This window comes from Thermobia domestica, chromosome 8 (genome assembly GCF_964235325.1).
Source record: "Thermobia domestica chromosome 8, izTheDome1.hap1.1, whole genome shotgun sequence".
Taxonomy (NCBI): Eukaryota; Metazoa; Arthropoda; class Insecta; order Zygentoma; family Lepismatidae; genus Thermobia; species Thermobia domestica.
In genome coordinates, this window is record NC_137461.1 from 70695143 (window position 1) to 70714878 (window position 19736).

The 19736-nt window shown below is 36.4% G+C and overlaps 1 protein-coding gene across 2 annotated transcripts in view; it reads left to right on the top strand.

The window, feature by feature from the left end:
* Smr (nuclear receptor corepressor smrter) overlaps nucleotides 1-19736 on the top strand; it is a 389247-nt gene that overhangs the window by 340072 nt on the left and 29439 nt on the right. For both annotated transcript variants that reach the window (XM_081768606.1, XM_081768607.1), the window contains exon 12: nucleotides 17352-17529. In XM_081768606.1, the coding sequence (XP_081624732.1) occupies nucleotides 17352-17529 (178 nt within the window). The remainder of the gene's footprint in view (nucleotides 1-17351; nucleotides 17530-19736) is intronic.

A 19736-nucleotide genomic window follows, 5' to 3' on the forward strand; every position in this document is an offset into this window, starting at 1 on the left:
TGAAGGAAGAATGATAACACATATAGAACTAAACTTGATTCTAAAATTGAAAGCTAAGGGAATCTAACTTAGCCGCATTTAAAATTATAACGTTTTATCATTCTCATAGATAACATTGGAAATTTGCTAATAACAGTATCCATAGAATGCACGTTGTTACAGTGGTAAAGCGAATACCTCTAGTGCAAAGACCCTCTTTTTGCTAAAGATGCAAGTTGGGGAAGGGCAGTCCCCCAGAGTTTTGTATGTAATTGATCAATAGGACAGTAATATACTAATTCAATAATGTGAAGCTTATTGGTGAAGAACTCCCCCCCCCCCTTGCGCGAAGCAAAACTTGAAACTGCTGCTGGTTTAGACACCATGCCACTATGTTTGTGGTAAACTAGTCATGTCTGGTTTCTTTCCTCGTACTCCACCAGTTCTTCGATCATCATTCACTTTTACTTATTATTCGTGTCCTTTTCCTTATATTGTATAACCGAAGGACTTTGTAAAACTAAAAGATATTCTGTTTCACTAATAATGTGTATGGATTGTGTCTCTTGAGTAAGTAGCACGTGTGCCTCCTGTTCCCATGGTCTCGAGTTTGATTCTTAGTAGGAGCTAACAGCGTTAGTAAAATGAAAATTCGCATTTTGCATAGGTGCGACGACGAGAGGAAATACTAAATCACGCATGTAATCCTGGGCCGCTTCGACTCAGTGGTGGAGCGTTCATCGTTCATCTGTAGTGTATGGGGTCCCTAGTTCGATCCTAAGTCGCTCCAAGTTTCTTCATTCCATCATTTCATTCATTTCTCATCATCATCACTCATCTCCTTTAGCCTTACGGCATAACCGTGGGATGTAAAACTGAAATATTTCATTTCACACATATAATCCGTAATACGATTAGCTTTGGTTAAGGCGGATTCGGGTTTGAATCTATCTCGATTTTTGTTAATCTGAATATCAAATTGCGTAACAAACAAAAGTTTTATATTGTTCTGTTATTGGTACTGGGAAGTGGAGTTCCAGATTAGTTGAGAACTGAAACATTACAGATTGAGGACGTCACTATTAGGATTTTTCCTTCGCTTTTTAATGTAGCAAATAGTTAGGAGTCTTAAGCTTAATGTTGTCATTATCAAGAAGAATATTCGAAGAATTGATGGTTTGAGTATGTTATTCGAATAATTTTAACGGCACCAGTATTTAAAACTTTCATTGTTTTCGTTGGTGTGTGACGATAAACAGAACAGTAATAACACATCACTTACATCAGTGATCACTAACTTCTTTAAACTAACTGGTCGCATCATTGAAATTTCTATATGGCGAGGGCCGCAACTTCATATGATACTTTTCGTTTATAATATACATTCATGATATCCTAGCCCAAGAATCGTCAAATTTACGGGTCTCTGTTAAAACAGACAACAAATCACCGATATAGCGAAAGTCACATTTCTAAGAGTCTAACCTAACGTAACCTAAACGACATGTCGGTGTTTTGTTTCCGTGTTTCGTTGTCTCTGTTTTGAGTGTCAGTGTATTGAACGCAATCCCAAATTTACACAGTTCAAGATTTTTCTCAGAGAAAATTGACTGAAGATAGATTTATTCCAAATAAGACGATACTCAAATTTTGCAGTGGTTACACTTCAACTACTGTTTTACCTACCTCCGTTCATGAAAATTGACTAGTTCTCCAAAGTCAATTTCGGTTGAAGAAGAACGCAGTCGTAACAGGTCACAGAGGTAGGTATCACTCAGTCAGTTTTTCTCAGTAGATTTAATTGCTTTCATAGAGGAAAATGTGCACTCACACATGTAAGTACTCCCGAACATGGAAGCAATCCTTCTTGCAAAGTAGCTCCAGTTGAAGAATTTATTACTTTCTACCAGTTTCTAGAACTGTAGATCCACCTCTTGCCTTGATTGCAGAAATGGATCACTTTGCAGATCATACAACTCTAATTTAACATTTTCATCTTGTTCTGAAATATCACAAAATCTAAATAATTGTTAAATAAAGTTAATTGAGACCTCATATTACCTAAATTCTTAAATCGGTTTGTAAAATCTACCGAAAGCTTGACAATGATTTCACTGCATGAAGATATGTTAAGATCTCCAGATTCTTCTATCACCTCATGGGGTCCCGGGTTCAAACCCTGCTCCCGCCAAGTGAACTTTGTGGTGGACAAACACCGTGTGCGTGGGTTTTCTCGGGGTTCTCCCGTTTCCTTCCACTTTCTTCATTCCACCATTTCATTCATTTCTCATAATCACCGTCTCCTTTAGCCTAACCGGCATAACCGTGGGACGTAAAACTCAAAGATTTCATTTCATTTCATTTTCTTCTATCACCTCTTTGCACAATGGGAAATGTATGAAGTTTCTTCTTCCAAACATGATCGTAAAAGCTTCAGAACTACTAATGAACCCATCTAGATGTGCAACTAAGCCTGAAAAACTTTCGTTTCGTTTTTATAACTTGGAATTCATTTGATTGAGGTGCTGCATAATATCTATTAGAAATGCAGGACAGAAATTAAACTCCGAATTCTGTAGCTCGATTAATATAGCCCTTCTGTTGCGGATATCCTGTTTCTTTTCCCTATTTTATTCATCCATTTTGTTCATTATCATCATCATCGTCTCCCTTATCGTCGGAGCATAATCGTAGGATGATAAACTAAATTAAAATAAATTAATGAATATTCTTTCAAGAAAAAATTACTCCAAGAAAATGCCACATTGCAGGGATATGTATATTGAAATATAATGAAAAGTTGTAGTAGTTTCACGAAATTATAATCTCAAAAGAAATCATACTTAGAGGCATAGGTTTTCGCAATTCGCAATAAAACGAAATGCGTCAGAATTAAGTAATTTTCAGTTTCCTGACGTTTTATGTCATTCTAGGTGTATTTCCATTGATTTCCGTTGCACAAGAAAGCGCGAAATTTCTAATAATACGCGAAATAACACGAAATTTTAAAAATACGTTTTCATTAATTTGCGGAACAGTAGAACGTGGCATGAATGACGCATTTAGGGTGATTCGGACACGACTATAGAGAACATGTTGCGCGTTAGCTATCACCATTGCAGCCGGATGGGGAGGAGCCGTTTTAATTAAGTAGCCAATGACATGGACTAGTGATAGTGACAAACGTACAACAATGAAGAAGGTAAATGTGGAAACATGTAACTTGTGTCCATGTGTTTTCAGAAGACAGCAAAACTTTCCTACTCATAATAAGTTACTGATTTTCCTTCAGTTTGATTTTTAAAAAATGTAATTTTCTATTAGTGAAATTTATAATGCCTTCAATGTATTTTGTAATTATTGATTTATTTCTGTAGTGATCTATTAATAAAAAGAACAATTGTAAACATGTCAGGGAACATCTTTTCCACAAGAGCTACAAAACACAAAACTTTATTTGGAAAATGCGACAAAACACAAAATATGAAAAACGGAACGCGAAATTTTCAAATTCTTTGTGCCAAAAACTCGTGCCCCTAATCATACTATATTAGTTAACTGTTTATTCTAGAATGTTTATCCAGAAAACAGTTTTCCAATTTATTGGGTTGTTAATGAAATATTTATGTATTGAGAAATTTCTTTGTGCCGTTTTCAGGAAATTTCTCCGAACTAAACTCCTTTCCCTATAGTGACTGCGACGATTCGTGAACTCTACCAATCATAGAACTGCTTTGGCTTGGATGCATCGGAAGAATTCGGCTGACTTCCGAACGCACACATGAGAAAACGTGAAACAGAAGAAATGCACCAACAATGATGACAAACTTAGTAGAATGGCGAACAAGCGACAAGAAAACTGCACTTAAAGAATTGTAACACTAGCACTAACAATCATTCGAATTCAACAGTAACAATAATAATAACAAAAATAAACAAAATTTCATGGAATGGGTTGACGACTGAGACATACCCTCGCGTTCTGTTGGATGATGAAATTGGTAGATTTAGGTCAAGCTTCACAACTCGTTGCGATCACTTTAGTAAACTGTTATCTCCGAATTACTGTGTGAGGAAGAAAAGTAATTGTTCCATATTATAGGTTTGGTAATTGAATACGTATTAATTGAGTCTAAAATGGATTATTTATGAAATCTGGATTATTGTTTTACACCAGTTCTTTCACTCCTATCGCTGCTTGAAAGTTAAAAATGCGCATATTAGTAGTTTTTTTTTCTTTCAGAAATTTAATGTGGAATTTTCTGAGAATGACTTGTAATAGTTCAACGTCACACGTTTATGCTTAGAAGCTAAAGGAGATGTTGATGATTGTAATAAACGAAATGATGGAATGAGGAAAGTAGGAGGAAAACCCCCACACACGCGATGTTTATCCACCTCGAAACTCACTTGGCAAGAGTTGCGATTGAAGTAGGAACTCCATGTACTAATGAAATTAATGGTAGAATATGTAGTGAGAGGTACCTAATGTAAAGTCGAATATAAACCTTGTTCTTAGATGGCTTATTTTCTTTAGTTCTTCTGTTTGGTGTTCCAATTATTTCGGTACACGTAACGAATTCTAATAGTAGGCTCTAGAAATGACAGTGTAATAGATTAATGCGCTTTCTAATTTGTTAGTTACTTAAGCTTGAACGAATCCATTGACATTTTAGAGTCAGCAGTCTTTCGTGATAAACCAGGCAATATGACTTAAGCAAACAAAAGGGTATATGGAGTAATGAGATTTGTTTGTATTGCATCTTGTTAATTTTCCAGTTTGAAGCCGCAAGTCTCTTGAGTAATACCGCAAACGTATAATTTCCACTTGAAAAGAGGGAGCAATATCAGGAACTAATATTTCCTTCAGAATTTATATTTCTTTCTTCTATCAGTGACGATCTTGTTGAAAATTATTCACTAGAGAAATCAAGACTGCAACAATTTTGAGAAATACGTGCTGTAAAGGAATGAAGACGTTGCTATTATGTATTTTTTTCTTTCTAGCTAAGTAACACGTAAAACTAAGGGAAACAGATCAATTTCATTTCATTAGGAATACAATATATGCTTCCACTTTTCGTGATAGAATTTGCTGTTTAAGTAGTTCGGGAAAGGTTGGGAAAAAGGGGATTGATTTTACTCACATATTAGTCATGGAAGGTTATATCTTACGGAAACAGAGCGTAGTTAATACGTAATTTGGATAATGGTTTTTGTTCATGAAAGCTAGAAACTTCATTGAGTGTCAGCAGTCAGGGAAAGCTTTGACCGATAGGATCTACACGTGAGTGATAGTTTATATCACGAATCGACCTTTTTGTTTTAAATTAAGCCTTTAAGTATTTAAGAGGCTTCATCCCGGCGAAATTAAAATACCGCTAATTTTACAGTAATTATGTGATATCTTAATAGATAAAAGATAATTGAAATGTGGAACAAGAGCGCCCTAGACTATATTATTTTGTATGAGGTACCGTTATCACAAGTCACCTAGTGGCTTTCCGTTTTCAGCCGTCTAGAAACGCGAAAATAAATGCCGATTTTCAAAATGGCTCGAAATCGAAAGCAGATAAGTGGGTTATGATAACGGTATCTCATGTAAAATGATGTTGTCTAGGGCGCTCTTGTTCCACATTTCGATTATCTTTTATCTATTTGAAGATAGAGCTCCCTCGTGGCTAAGCGGTTAGCGTACGCGCCTTTGGCGCGGGAGAGCCAGGCTCGACTCCCGGCGGGAGCTCGTGTAGTTCGGATTCCACGTTAATCAGTAGGTCCACGTCTCATAGCCTCGCTGCTGAACGGGACGCTAAACTAAAATCAACTCAACTCTATTTGAAGATATCACATAATTACCGTAAATGCGGGCTACTTGGGCCCAATTTTGCAATAAATTCGTTCCTTCGGCCTGTTCGCATCCACAAAAACTCGAAAGTTATTGTCATAACCCATATTAAGTGGAACTACAGGTTTTATTGTACATATCGAGGACAGTTTTAGTTACATATATTGAAAACAAAGCACAGGCGATTATTGTAAAAAAAAAAAAAAAAAAAGGTCCTAGTAAGACTCGCGTTCGGGCTACTTGAACCCACCCCCATATTTTCCTACAGAAAACCATTGAAATGTGCTCTGAAACTAAGTAGGACGTAGGTGTTCCAAGAACAACACTTTTTATTTACTGCAAACCACAAAGAGAACATGTCAAGAGGTACTACCAAATATAATGACTGTAATACCTGATTACGTTTTCTTCTATAGCTGCACGAGCCCTATCTATATTAGCAGCGAATCTAGTCGTTGATTGGGGCTGCACTTTCAAAAACAACTTCACCCAATCTCGACTGGGAGCAATGACAGTTCTCCCATGCATGCCTAATAGGACTTCACAATAAATATGAAATCAAGTTAATCAACGAAGAATCCGAAATCACAAACTTTATCAAGATGACTAGCGAAGGCTAATTATTTTTCTTCAGTGAACACTTTCAGATGGCCCGGATTCTGCCTTGACCTGTTATTTAATCTTCTTTCTACGGTGGAACGACTTATCTTGAAGTGAACTTCTGTTTCTTTTTGCGACATTTTCCCCGACTGAATTGCAGGTAAACATTTTTCAAGCTATTCTGAAAAATCAGCATATTTTCGACCTGCAGGCAATCTTTTATATTGATGTACCATTTTGTACCGGTATCCTTAAGGAAATAATGAAGTCCTTACTTGTGTGACACGTGACAACAGACCTTTATTTTTCTTTGATAAGGATAACAAAGGATGAGGTGGGATAAAGATAACAAAAGATGTGGTGGGACAAAATATCCATGTTTTCCAGGTCATATGTACACACTTCATAAATAATGGAATTACGCACATATCTTATTGTATATGAGAAAGTTTACCATGACAGTTTCATTAACCTATATGTAATTACTTATGTATTTACTTAGCATTGGTTCCACTTCCTTGCAAATAGTGTCCACACATAAAAGTTTGGCGGTCAATAAATACACTCTTTTCGTCAACGACCTTTCTCACCGATGCTGCTCAATCGTAGCCTACCACAGAACTAGTTTCAATGTGTGTACGCCTGCATTGTGATCCCATCTAACGGATCTAACTCTGAATTCACTCATTATTGCATTGCATATGGGACTTTAAACGAATTTTTGGTATGGGTCCAAGTAGCCCCTTAAGGGTCCAAGTAGCCCGCAATTACAGTACTGTTTAATTAGCGGTATTTTAATTTTGCCGGGATGAGGCCTCTTAACGTACTTTAAAGGAAAATATGCATCTATTGTAATAATGAAACTGACTGACTTCCTTTCGTCGAAACTGATTACACACACACACACACACAAAAATATATATATATATATCTATTATCTTAAACACCCATGGCGGAAACGGGTATATGGTTTGGGACAAAAGGAAACATTTATGATTTAAGATAATTGATTTACGAGCGGGTATAAGTAAATAGTTGACATACACTCCACAATCGAGCATCTAGATTAAGCTTTTTCACAGTTTTCTCCTCAGTTCTACCGGCCAAATGTTGGGATATATCTACATTTAAGATATATGCGACTTCCGTCCAAAAATGTCATTCCGTATAACGCATTCGTATCTTCTAGTGTAAATTACCTGTTATCATATAAATCTGAAATTCGCTAATAAACATAAAAAAAAAAAAAATGCAAATGAAGAAACAAATATTTAAGTGTATACTTGTAAAGTGAACTATTGTTGACTTTATATATGTTATACTAAATATAAATTAGCAGCAAATGCCATATTATTTATAATGTTTCAGCTTTATTTTTTTATTTCTTTTACCTGGCTAACTGTATGAAATGGATAGTAAACTGCTCTGATTATAAGCAGCTTCAAACTTCGAAATTAATGTATTTAGTAATAGCACATGAAATATGATTACTTAGCACTAAATTTAAGTAACATTAGGAAACATACAAAAGTAGTATGATAAATAAATATTTGATCAAGAAAAGGTCACTCTTAGCTAGCAGGCTCAATATTTGACTTAAAAAGTTGGTCAGGTGCTATATATGGAGCATTGGACTGTATGGTTCTGAGACTTGGACATTACGGAAGTTAGAGAAGAAATATTTAGAGAACTTCGAAATGTGGTGTTGGAGGAAAATGGAGAAGATAAAATGGACAGAGAGAGCAACAAACAAAGATGTTTTAAAACGAATAGGAGAGAAGAGGACACTTCTAACCACCATCCTTCGTAGAAAGGCCAATTGGATTGGACACATCTTGCGAAGAAATTGTCTTCTTCACACCGCCATAAAAGGAAAGATGTAAGGGAAGCGAGGAATAGGAAGAACAACACAGCTGATCGATAATTTGAAAGATAGGAGAAAATATTGGGAGTTAAAAGAGGAAGCTGAAGATCGACAAAAGTGGAAGAAACATTTCCAGGCTTAAAAAAACATTACTCCCAGAACTTGCCGAAAGGCAGAATACTTAATAATAATAATAATAATAATAATAATAATAATAATAATAATAATAATAATAATAATAATAATAATAATAATACTTAGTACGAGCTTAATCTGAAGGAATGAAGGAACTGGTTAGTAATTGAATAAAATAGTAAATAGAAATTTTCATTATATTGAAGTTATGTTAAGAAGCAATCAAAAATTGCTGTATTAAAGTTGGGTTCTTAGATGCAACTAGATGTTTTTTTTTTTTTTTCCTTTTCCCTATATAAATTTAAATGAATTCTTTCAAACATTGTAATAATGTTTAAAATAAAATACAATACTATATTTATGTCTGTACTGTATCCGATGAAAATGTCTTAGTTTTACTATTGTATATAAAAAGTAAATAAATCTTAGCTCAATATCTACTATGTATATGCATGAATGTAAAATGCGACGGCAGTTCATTATGTGTGATATATTTCCGCATGTGTGTATCTACGATGAGAAGAAGCCTTGTTATTTGAGTAAAGTTAAATGTTACATATATGTAAGGTAGAACAAAAATGATTTGTTTACTTTTGCTCGGAGAAAAGGATATAAAATTGACTTAGACATGAAACCCATCTGTAAACATTGCCGGTGTAATACACTGCCCAGAGCTGATCATTCGTTCCGAGAGAGAGAGCTCACGTCCAGCCATGCAGCATTCGCGGAGGTTTTCATGTGCCATATATATTTCAGTAAATTGGCCCTACTCCATCGACTGATTGTCCTGCCTCTCTGGCTAATTGTTTGTGAACGTGATGAAAATATCAATTATTCAGAGGGAATTGGTAGAAATTGGTGTAGTCTCTATTCCGCAGCGGGAGCTTTGTATTTGGTAGTAGAGTCGGAGCAGGAGAAAGGGGAGGTGGAGAAACATGCAATAACTTTGTTTCGGACGCTTCTATATATGTATGCATACGTAACAGAAATAATGTGTATGAGTGAGGAACGACGTGGTATCTTCCCATGTTACTGTAAAATAATATTGCGTCCGTTGTTATATGAGAGACAGCCCGGGCTTATTTGATTGTGCCTCATTTCCAATGCATGTATGAACACACACAACAGCACACGTTTTTTTAGGCCTATTATGATGTAGGGAATCTATTGCAGTAAATACATATAAATGTGTATATTCTCTTCTTGTTCCGCTCTTTTGATCCGTAGAAAATGTTAATCACCGCATCATTTTCCCTTGTGACGTCCATTCGTTTTGATGTCAATCACTTTTGACTGACATGTAAATCGTTTGTCATACTTGTGGTCCTTCCATTTGATAACAGTTGGAAGTACATTTAACCTCGTAAAATAGTTGTGAGTGGCAGGTGGCTTCCTGCGAACATAGCCGTTTGTGAGTGACAACGCATTACTGCATTACGAATGCAAATGCAGAACTTTTTTTTTTTTTTTTTTTTACTAATATTTCAGGCTTATGAAAATATGCTTTTATCCTTCTCTTCTGTTTTATTATGTAAGTACGGGAAAGACTGTATATCCATATTATCATTATTGTATCACATATGAAATGGCAGTGCAAAGAGAGAGAGAGAGAGAGAGAAATATCCTGCTTGTTAACAAAACGTTGTGGAATTTGGTTGGTTGCTCGCCTTGTAATCGGAGCGTAATCATATTAATCGGCTCAGCTTGAGCTGTCTGATATCTGAGTAGGTTCCATCGCTTTCAACAAAGGCAGCACCTTTCCATATGAAAGAAAGTGCCGGATAAATACGCAGGACAAATGTTAACAATATAAATTTAATAGTTTGCGTTTAAGAAAAACAATTAGGAACATTAATTGGAAAAATAATTATTAACATTCTCTTGTCTCATGTGGAGCAATCCGCTGATATATATCTAATTAAAAATATAATAACTTTGGTCATTTCCCCCCGATTAGTTCGTTTCTATTATATAAATTAAGCCAAGACCACTTCCTTCATTCGTTATTAATTAACGGAGATTACGTGAAACAACACATTTGTTTTTCCACTATTTTGACAGTTACTTGTATACCAGAAATATTCAACAAAGACTGGTACTGCTGTGAGTGAACTACGTTCTTGTATGAGAAATTTCTATAGGTTCTGAAACACAACGTACAGAGTTGAGCTGTTTCAATTGGTAAAAGTGCATATATGCGTATGTGTTTACTGATACTTGGTTACCGCGAGCAGACTACGAGATTAAATTTTGTGTGCTTTTGAGCAGTAACACTTCGATCACTTACGAAGAACTAGGGAGAGGTTTTAGTAAGTTCGTGATGTCTTGTCAAATCTTTTAATATGGCACAAAGTATCAATATGGCTGTGAAAAAAAAAGGTGACCATTTACATTATTGATGGAAGAAACGATATTGCTGTTGCCTTATTGGTGCCGACTTGCGCCTCGCTTTTTGAGATTTTTGCATAGATATTGAAAATATGGTAAAAGCACTCACGACTTTACATCACGTTAGGTATCGCATATAGTGGCTGAGTTTCTGACACAAAATGCACCTGCACTGTCCCGTGTATCCCTCTTATAGTTCTAATCTCAACTCATATATATATAATTGTAGTAATCTGTGCCACAAAAGGACTTGAAGGGATCTTGACAGTGAGATTCAGGCAAATAACATTTTTGCGGCAAGTCTGAAGTGACTCAAATATTGGTTTCCTGCGTTTCTTTCACGATTGGCAACGAGATGGAACAAGTTCATTGCATTGACTGTGGAGTATTTTGAAGGAAATTAAGTATATGAATGTCTAATCTGTAGTAATGAAATGGTGACTCCAATAATACCAGTTTTTATTAAACATCCCTCGTAATATGGAAGAAAGTAGTTCATATGCGTAACTTTTAAATTAAAATTTTGGAAAATTTATCTGACAAACCAGTGATAGAACATTGCGCACTCACGTAACGCATTCGCCTTTTATTTCTGATTCTCAGTTTCTGCATCAAATTACATAAAATGAACAAAAGAAGCTCAGCACTTCAATGGTTTTAAACAATGTTTTGGTTTCTATCCTCCAACGACGCAGTTATAATTACACAATGCTTCTTTCCTTAAGGTTGCTTGATCAAAGGAAACCAGAAAGTTGTTTGGTTGTGCAATCCAAGCCTAAGTTGAAAACTCTGATATACTAGTGAGAACTCTAAGCCACTAGAGTTCGAGCACTGCTCAAGTTGGCCAAGTGACAAGTTTCTAGTTTTCATATCAAACCCATTTCCAACACAACAATCTAATATTTTCCCAATAACAGTACACATCTATAGTTAATTATAATTTTTAGAAACACAAAAGAAGTTTTGTAAGATTAAAAGGAGCCTGGAAAATCGTCCTTTTCTGCAGCAATAAGTGTCACTAATTTTCAGATCCGACTGATTTGGACTCGGTTTTTGAACTCAGAAGAACATGAACCAAAAAAGAGTGGATCGCTTAGTCGAAGGTCCTGGACCGTCTGTGTGGTAAACTGACGGTGCAGTATTTGAATTTTGGTGAATATATTACAGGGTTACCCAGCCAAATCAGATAATGGTGTCACGTTGAACTTAACAACACGTGGTTTCATGTTGTGCTGAATAACATCTCACCGATTCACGAGCACTGGCTCCATGGTTCGTAGTTTATCATGGACACGTCCCACTTGTTACAGGAGCGCAATTGCTTTGATCACGGTGTAGTAGTTTTGATACATGATACCCCGAACAGTCAATCAAATACGGTAGTATCTTCTGTTGATGCAGATACTGTGGTGGTTTTGGTTGTGGGGGAGTGGATTTATAGGGTAGCGTCAATGTGGGATATCGTAAGGAATACTTATCATATAGCAGCATATTGTACAGAAACCAGTCCTCTCCTTGACGAGAAAACAAAGAAACTACTCACTTGTGTCACTTTGTGAGCCGCATTTAACTTACGTAGATCCTATCGTCCCACTTTATATCATTTCCGAAGTTGGTGAAAATGTTGAATGGTTTGTGCACTGCCATTGAATGCTTCTCTTTGTGCTCTGCAGTGCCTCACGTGTTTGTCCATGGCTTTTCGGCATCCCATATATTCGCTGTAACTATCCTTACCGAATGTCTGGTATGTTCTCCGTAAGTTTGTTCCCCGCTTAACACCTTGATTGCCACGTATATACAGGTATTTATCTTCACCACTAGCAGTAGTTTGCCTTCACCTTTATTTTAGGCACATAGATGTATTTTTCACTCTGTGTATGTAATTGGATACACACCTGTGAAACAAACGCATCAGAAATGAAATATATTGTTTGTGCATGGAAAGCCGTGTGTGTGAAATTCAATACACATTGTAGTCAACGTGTTAAACTCTTTACACTTATACGTTTGTATAACGTTGGTGTGATGAGTTTGAGCATCGTTTTATTGTGGCTCCTTTTTTGGGTATGAATAAAAAAGAAATATATTCACTAAGATATCTGTGTATGTTCTTTTAAAACATAATGCATCGTGCAGTTGAATAAGATAGTATTCTGCGCAGTTAGCTGTATTCTTGATCACACCATCAATTGAGAATTTTGACACTCATGAGCTTACTCATTCTTTATTACAAAAAAATGTATTGTTGATTCATTCATAACATTCAAATGATAAAGGAAAACGTCATAGAATTAAACTATCGGTAGTTTTATTTGTAACTGTTCTGAGAGACTTTAATAGTTTGTTTGAGGTTCTCGATTAAATTGAAGCAAAAATATTGCTACTAACGCAAGTCAGAATGTGCCTTAGAGGTTCGCTTATCTTGTCTGAGAGTCACTAATTTCTGTTTTGATAATTTCGAAATTTTACGTCGCCACCTTAAAATCAGACCAACAAAATGGACTCGTAGTTTAACAAGGAATTTGGACCACGCATACTTTTATCAGAGCCGCTGATCCGGGTACAAAGAGCGTGTCCTCCCCCTAAAATTTGCAGCCTCATTTGTATTGAAATCCTCATTTATGTCTTCTTAGACAATGTCTAGCAAACCCACGTGGACCCTCCTCCCACGCTAGAGAAATCAGCGCCATGTCCCAGAAATTATTTTCATGGCAAGAACCGTCCACCATTTCATCTCGAGGGGTTTCCAGAGATCACTGGTAAAATGGTCAAAATAATTCTGATAGAAATTCATGGAGTTCTAAGTTACGCTTAAGGTCGGTGTCTTTAGTTTTTAGTCGACTAGAGTTGCTTAGGAACTTGTGCAGTGTGTTCTGATTGCTTTAGGTCTACATCGTTCCTCATACTTCGGAGGCGTATCCATACGTACTGAAGATAAACTAGAAAGCAAAATCTCCTGAAATGTAGCGTTACATACTTACATTAATAGTAATTAAAGATAGCCACCCCTCCCCCTCCTCCCTCACGCACACACCTTTCAAGAAGAATCTCGTATACCTCATTGGTTATAAATGCATTGATTACACGAGTGCAATCCGCAATCACATCATCTTGTGTTGAATGTTTAAATGTCTATTTCATTAGAGATATGAAAAAAGCTGCACGCTTTTGTCTATCATTGTCTGATTGGTAGTTAGTGAGTCACTGAGAGGATAGCAGTGTGTTTGAGTTTCCAGTTATATTTAATTGCCTTCCATTGTGTTTCATATATCCACTAAATGTGTTGACATGGTTTTATGTGTGTGTGCATGTGCTGCGGCCAGAACTTCGTTAAAATTCTCTCGGTTGAAATTATACTTTCTCCTTGTATTTTAAAGTACAGTCAATGTGGGGAAGTAATCTCGCAAATGATTAAGTCAACATTGAAACAGCAGTTGGGGAGTAAGACTGAATTCACCTAATATAGTCTGGCCTGGACCTGGGTCATCATAGCAAATGCTTCCTTTTAATTAACGAATTGCAATCGCGGGACAATAATGTAAAACATTGATCTTCGATGTATGCTATCGATAACAGCGTGAAGTAACAAATTACACTCATTTGTTGTCATTGCAGAAAAATGAAAGAGACTGTTAAAATTGTGGAGGAAGTTATATTTCAATTTTGTTTTTTTGTAACGAGTCTGTAAAGCTTTTGTGTGCTTATTTCTAATGCCAATGTTGACTTTTTTTGTTGTGTCAATAGTCGGACAATGATTTTCGAAATACGCTTCGGACAAATATTACATGTTGGATGTATGTAAGGACTCGATTGCAATCACTGTCAGTGGTTTCGCGTTAATTGTTTCCAATTATGATTTTATCTACAGCAATGAAGAACAATATACTTAATTATCTGCTCCTGTAAACATTGAAATCAAATAGAGAACGGCAGCAAAATATAACAGTAGTCTTTGTTAGAAATAAAACAGTATTTACACAATTTACAAATGAAGATCTACATCACCTTCTATTAGTAAAAATGAAATAATGAAGAGTCAGTTATGTGCGTTTTGTAAGCTTTGGAAATTCTGTTCTTGCGGGAATTGAACCGCAAACCATTGAACACCGAAGGGTAATGTGACTCACTCCATCGTTTTATGCACCGATCTCCCAATTATGACCACCGGTCCGAATAGTCATGGTTTTGATCTTACCACCGAGCTCTTCAATAGTTGTTAGTCAGGTTAGTAATGGGGCGAGCATTGTTCTGTTGAAGATGTACTCCTTTTTGTTAATCATGCTTCAACTCGATTGCCTCGTTGAGCGTGGTGTTGTTTTCAAGCATTTCATTATGCGTTCATCTTCCCAGTACCAATAGATGCAGCTCTGCCTTGGTGGGAGACTTTGCTTGCTTGTCTGAACTCATCCGTTCTTTCCTCTACTTCATATTGACGTAGAAGCACAATTTTTCATCGGCAACGACCGTTGGTAAAGACACGGCGAGTTCACGAACGCTCGCTTGGTATCGAGCTAGCAAGCTTGCGCCTATAGCGGGATGCTTTAGTCTCTTTTACGTTCATAGCGTCTGGTATTCATGCACCGAGATTTTGGACTTAAATTCGGTAATGGGCGACAAGTAACATGACAGCATCCTATCTATTGGGCTAATTTCGTAATGGATGGTCGTAGATAAGTTCGTTCAATCTCGCGTTATTGAACTACGCAGGTCAGCCGGAGCACGGAGAGTCTGTGAGGTAGAGTTTCACTTCTGAAAAGCGTAAAAACAATTTCTGTGGAGTTCTTTAAGTAATAGTGTCATCTCCATATGCCACACACGTGTATATCTCGAGGTGTTGACAGGTTCGGAACCTTGATTGAAAACGAAGAGAAACAGTTGTTGAAAATGTTCGCCTACTTGTCACTCTACCTAGAAAGTGTGTTAATCTGATATAAATGACGAATGAACGCAAGTAGTAAGGGAAGACTAGCTACAAAAATAATTAAATGAATGAAACACAACACTACGGTGAAATGTTTTTTTCTTGGTACTGTAATCAACAGGGAAAAATCGAACAAATTATGTGACAACCCAACATTATTATTTAAATCGGTAGCGATTTGTACTCTGTCGTACATTCATTGGCTAACACGAAATGGTGATAATGCTCATTTTATTTGTGACACTTTAGCTCCTAAGATATTGGGATACTTCCTGTGCTATTGTATCAAATGTTTCTCTTATGTTTTTCTCTAGTGTCCGAAAATATTAATTGTGTTGCATAAAATATTCGCTTCGTTGAATTTCTTTGTTTTATAGGGAATAGTTTCTAGCTTATCAAACTTCGTAGATCGTAACCATAAATCCAACTCTCTAGTGTAAAAGATCAACGCACAATTACTGTCAAGTGATACACAAGCGTTTGTCTACCTGCACTGTTTAACAGAACCAGGGAAAAGCGATCAACTGTTGGTTTGAGAGAAATCCTACTGCACCATGACAATGCTTCAGCCCATTCTACCAACCAAATGGTTCATTTCATTGACCATATCCTGTTAAACTTTTATCCCATCCCCCTACAGCCCCGAACTGGCACCGTGTGATTTTTTTCTGTTCCCTCTGTCGAAGGAGAAACTACGTGGGCATCGGTTTCTCCCACCCGTGAAGATTCTATGAATGCCTACAAAGAACAGTTAGTCGAAGTGCTTGAAACCCAGTGGCATCTGTGCTTCCAAGATTGGTTTAGGAGAATGAGACGTTGTGCGGAATGTCGAGAATACTTCAAAAAATTATAATATTTGAATAAAGCTATGTATGAGTCAATCCATATGAAGTGGTCCAAAGATGGGGAAAATGGTCGACCATCTCCAAAAATTATAAAACATTGAGCGTAACGAACCTTGTGTATAAAAAGGTCAATAACACTATTCACGTTGTCGTATGTACAAGTGTTCCTGAATGGCGGAAATCTTTGTTGTTGGTGGAGTGTCATTTTTTGTACTTGCAAGCGTTTACGAAAACTATAGTTGCTCAGGACATACGTATCAGACGAACTCCAAACAAAAACGAATATTTAGACGAAAGACTGAGGTACACGAAAAACCTATACTCTTGCTTCTAAATAAATGTGCAGGGTAGCAAACCAATACATGAAATCACTAGAAAAGTACATAAAATTACACTTTTAAAGGGGCTGTAATTTGGAATGGCATTGAAAAGTCACACACAGGTTTCAATAAGTACAGATGAAAACTGAAAAAGAAAGCATTGTTTATAATGGATGACCAACCTTGTAAGAATAATTTACAAAAAAAAAAAAAAAAATGAAAAGCGCGAAAAATAATTTCACCGTTGCTATTCAAAGTTGGAAAATTTGCCTTTCATATCAGCCACAAATATATTTGACAGAGATGCCAATAGGATATATTGTATAAGATGTACTATTACTATATCAAACGGATTTATTATTTAAGTGTAATGACATTTCAAGTGTTGAACATTTCAGTTTCCTTGCATACACACGATACAGATTAGTAATTCCTTTTCTTTGTTTATTTTCAGAAAAAGGTGGACCTCATCCTTGTGCTGTGTGTAAGACTCAGTTGGAACAGTTTCTACAATCCCGACCTTTACCAAGATCCCATGCAGCTCAGTATGGTTTACGTGAAGAAGATGTACCACCTAATGCCAGGGTTTGCAGTTCGTGTCGGTGCAAGTCAGTGCGCAGTAGATATACTAAGTAAGTAACCCATTATTGAAAATCCAGTATTAAATTCATTTAGTTTCTTGCAATCTCGTAGTGTGTAATCGCACACGATAACATGTTTGTGCAGTTTTATTGTGAAAAACTTGCATGCTATCTGGAGAGAATTCAGACTGCCGTACCGACATGAAGTACGAGTTAGTCGTTTGAATTCCTTTCATAAGAGACAGTGGGCCTTATGCAGAGTCGTTTTCACGTCTGATTAACGCCATACTACGGGTATGACTAACGGATGGTTATCAAAATTGTATTCAGAGTCTCTGATTAGGACGTAGTATTTGACGAAGTTAATCACATGTGACTAATTAATCTAGAGCAGAGGCTAATCTTTTATCCACGGTTTAGCGTGCGACACAACATTTTGTATTTCGTATTTCATGTGTTTTCATTTTTAAAGACTACGCATTCGCTCTGTCTACTTTTCCGTAGTTGCCACATTTATTTTTCTCACCCGATGCATTGGTGTTATATAAGTTCATCATACCCAAATCATCTTTTTAGTTGTATTCAAAGTAGACTCTGAATACCTAAAAGTGCGCCTTCCTTTGTAAAGAGTTAGTATGCTACTAACTAGTCTGAGACTAACACTTGATTAAGGAATTCTCTTTGAATACTGCCCAGTGTTGCGAATAATTATTAAATATGTTACGTCGACATATAGGACACCCAGTCCCAGTATTTAAAATATCCATATGAAGAATTACTTAGATAGCTTCGTGGCATGTTAGGTTATAAAAGAAAGTTATGAACACAAGCATTATTTGTGTTTCAGATGTATATTATTAGATCATCTTGCGTTGATCTAATAATTTAACTAGCTTGAATACTTATCGTACCTTATTTTTAAATCAGAACGAATATACTAGGTATATTGGTCTAATATTTGTCACACGGATTCATAAGTAATCTTTTGTATTATATCTATACGGGTGAAGCTATGACTCAACTTCTTATTCAGTGTCAATTTGAATAATAATAATAATAATTTAGTTCCTTATGATAAAAAGCATCTATTATTATTATTATTATTATTATTATTATTATTATTATTATAGCAAATCTTTATTATAAGTACACGCTGCACTTACAACATACGCAACCAACTTATTCACCATTTACTTTCTTATGCCTCAAATTAACGCTTAATAACAAATTCGTTCATCTATTTTTGTTCTAAATAGCAATTAGAGATCTTATCTTTTGGATGCGAAAATTTGATAAACTTAAATTTCTATGGCCCATAAGTTGGAAACCAAAATCGTGCACACCATGATGCCTCGTATGCGTGCTAAGCTCCTCAAGACCTGCCACCGTGCCAAGTATGGTTAAAATCAGACGGGTTTTATCTATTACGTTTGCTGTTATGTAATTTATTTTCTTAATAATAGAATAACCAAATGGAGGGTGAAAATTCGAAATTACTTCCTTAGTTATTGCGACATATTTGTGTCTGAATTTCTAACAACCAGTTATAAACATGGCTTAACAACAACCAGACTATAGTTGTTAACAAAGCAGTATGGCAGTCGTACATGTAGATGCATTAACTTTCCAGCAAAATGATGGGTTCATTAGCAAGCGAATATGTGAGCGTCCGTGATTTCGTTGCGAACAGTTTCGTATAATCATCATAAACTTAGGGAGAAAAAACTTGCATTTTCGTCATGTTCGTTTTATACAAGGGTGTATCCAAAAGTTCCAGGACTGAATCTGTAAAATGAAAGTTTTTTACTTTTGAAGTTAAATTCCTCCATCTTCAACGTACTCCCCTTTTGCATTAATACAGCGGTCCCAGCGTTTCTGCCATGGTTGGAAGCATTTTTTTTAATGGTGTCGAATCTTCGCCCCTTCATCCGAAGCTTCAGCTTGGGGAAAAGGAAAAAGTCACAGGGAGACAGCTTAGGTGATTATGGGGGATGGGGAACCACTGTCATGTTGTTGTTGACCAAAAACTGCGCCACTTTAAAGGACCGGTGTGCAGGTGCATTGTCGTGGTGGAGAATGAGGTTATCGTTATGCAGTTTCTGTGACCTTTTGCGACGCACATTTTCACGCAACCTTCTCAGGACATCACAGTAGAAGTCCGCATTGACCGTGCTTCCATGTGGGACATATTCCCGGTGTACGATCCCCTCTTGGTCAAAGAAACAAATGAGCATCGTCTTCAATTTGCTTCTTTCCAT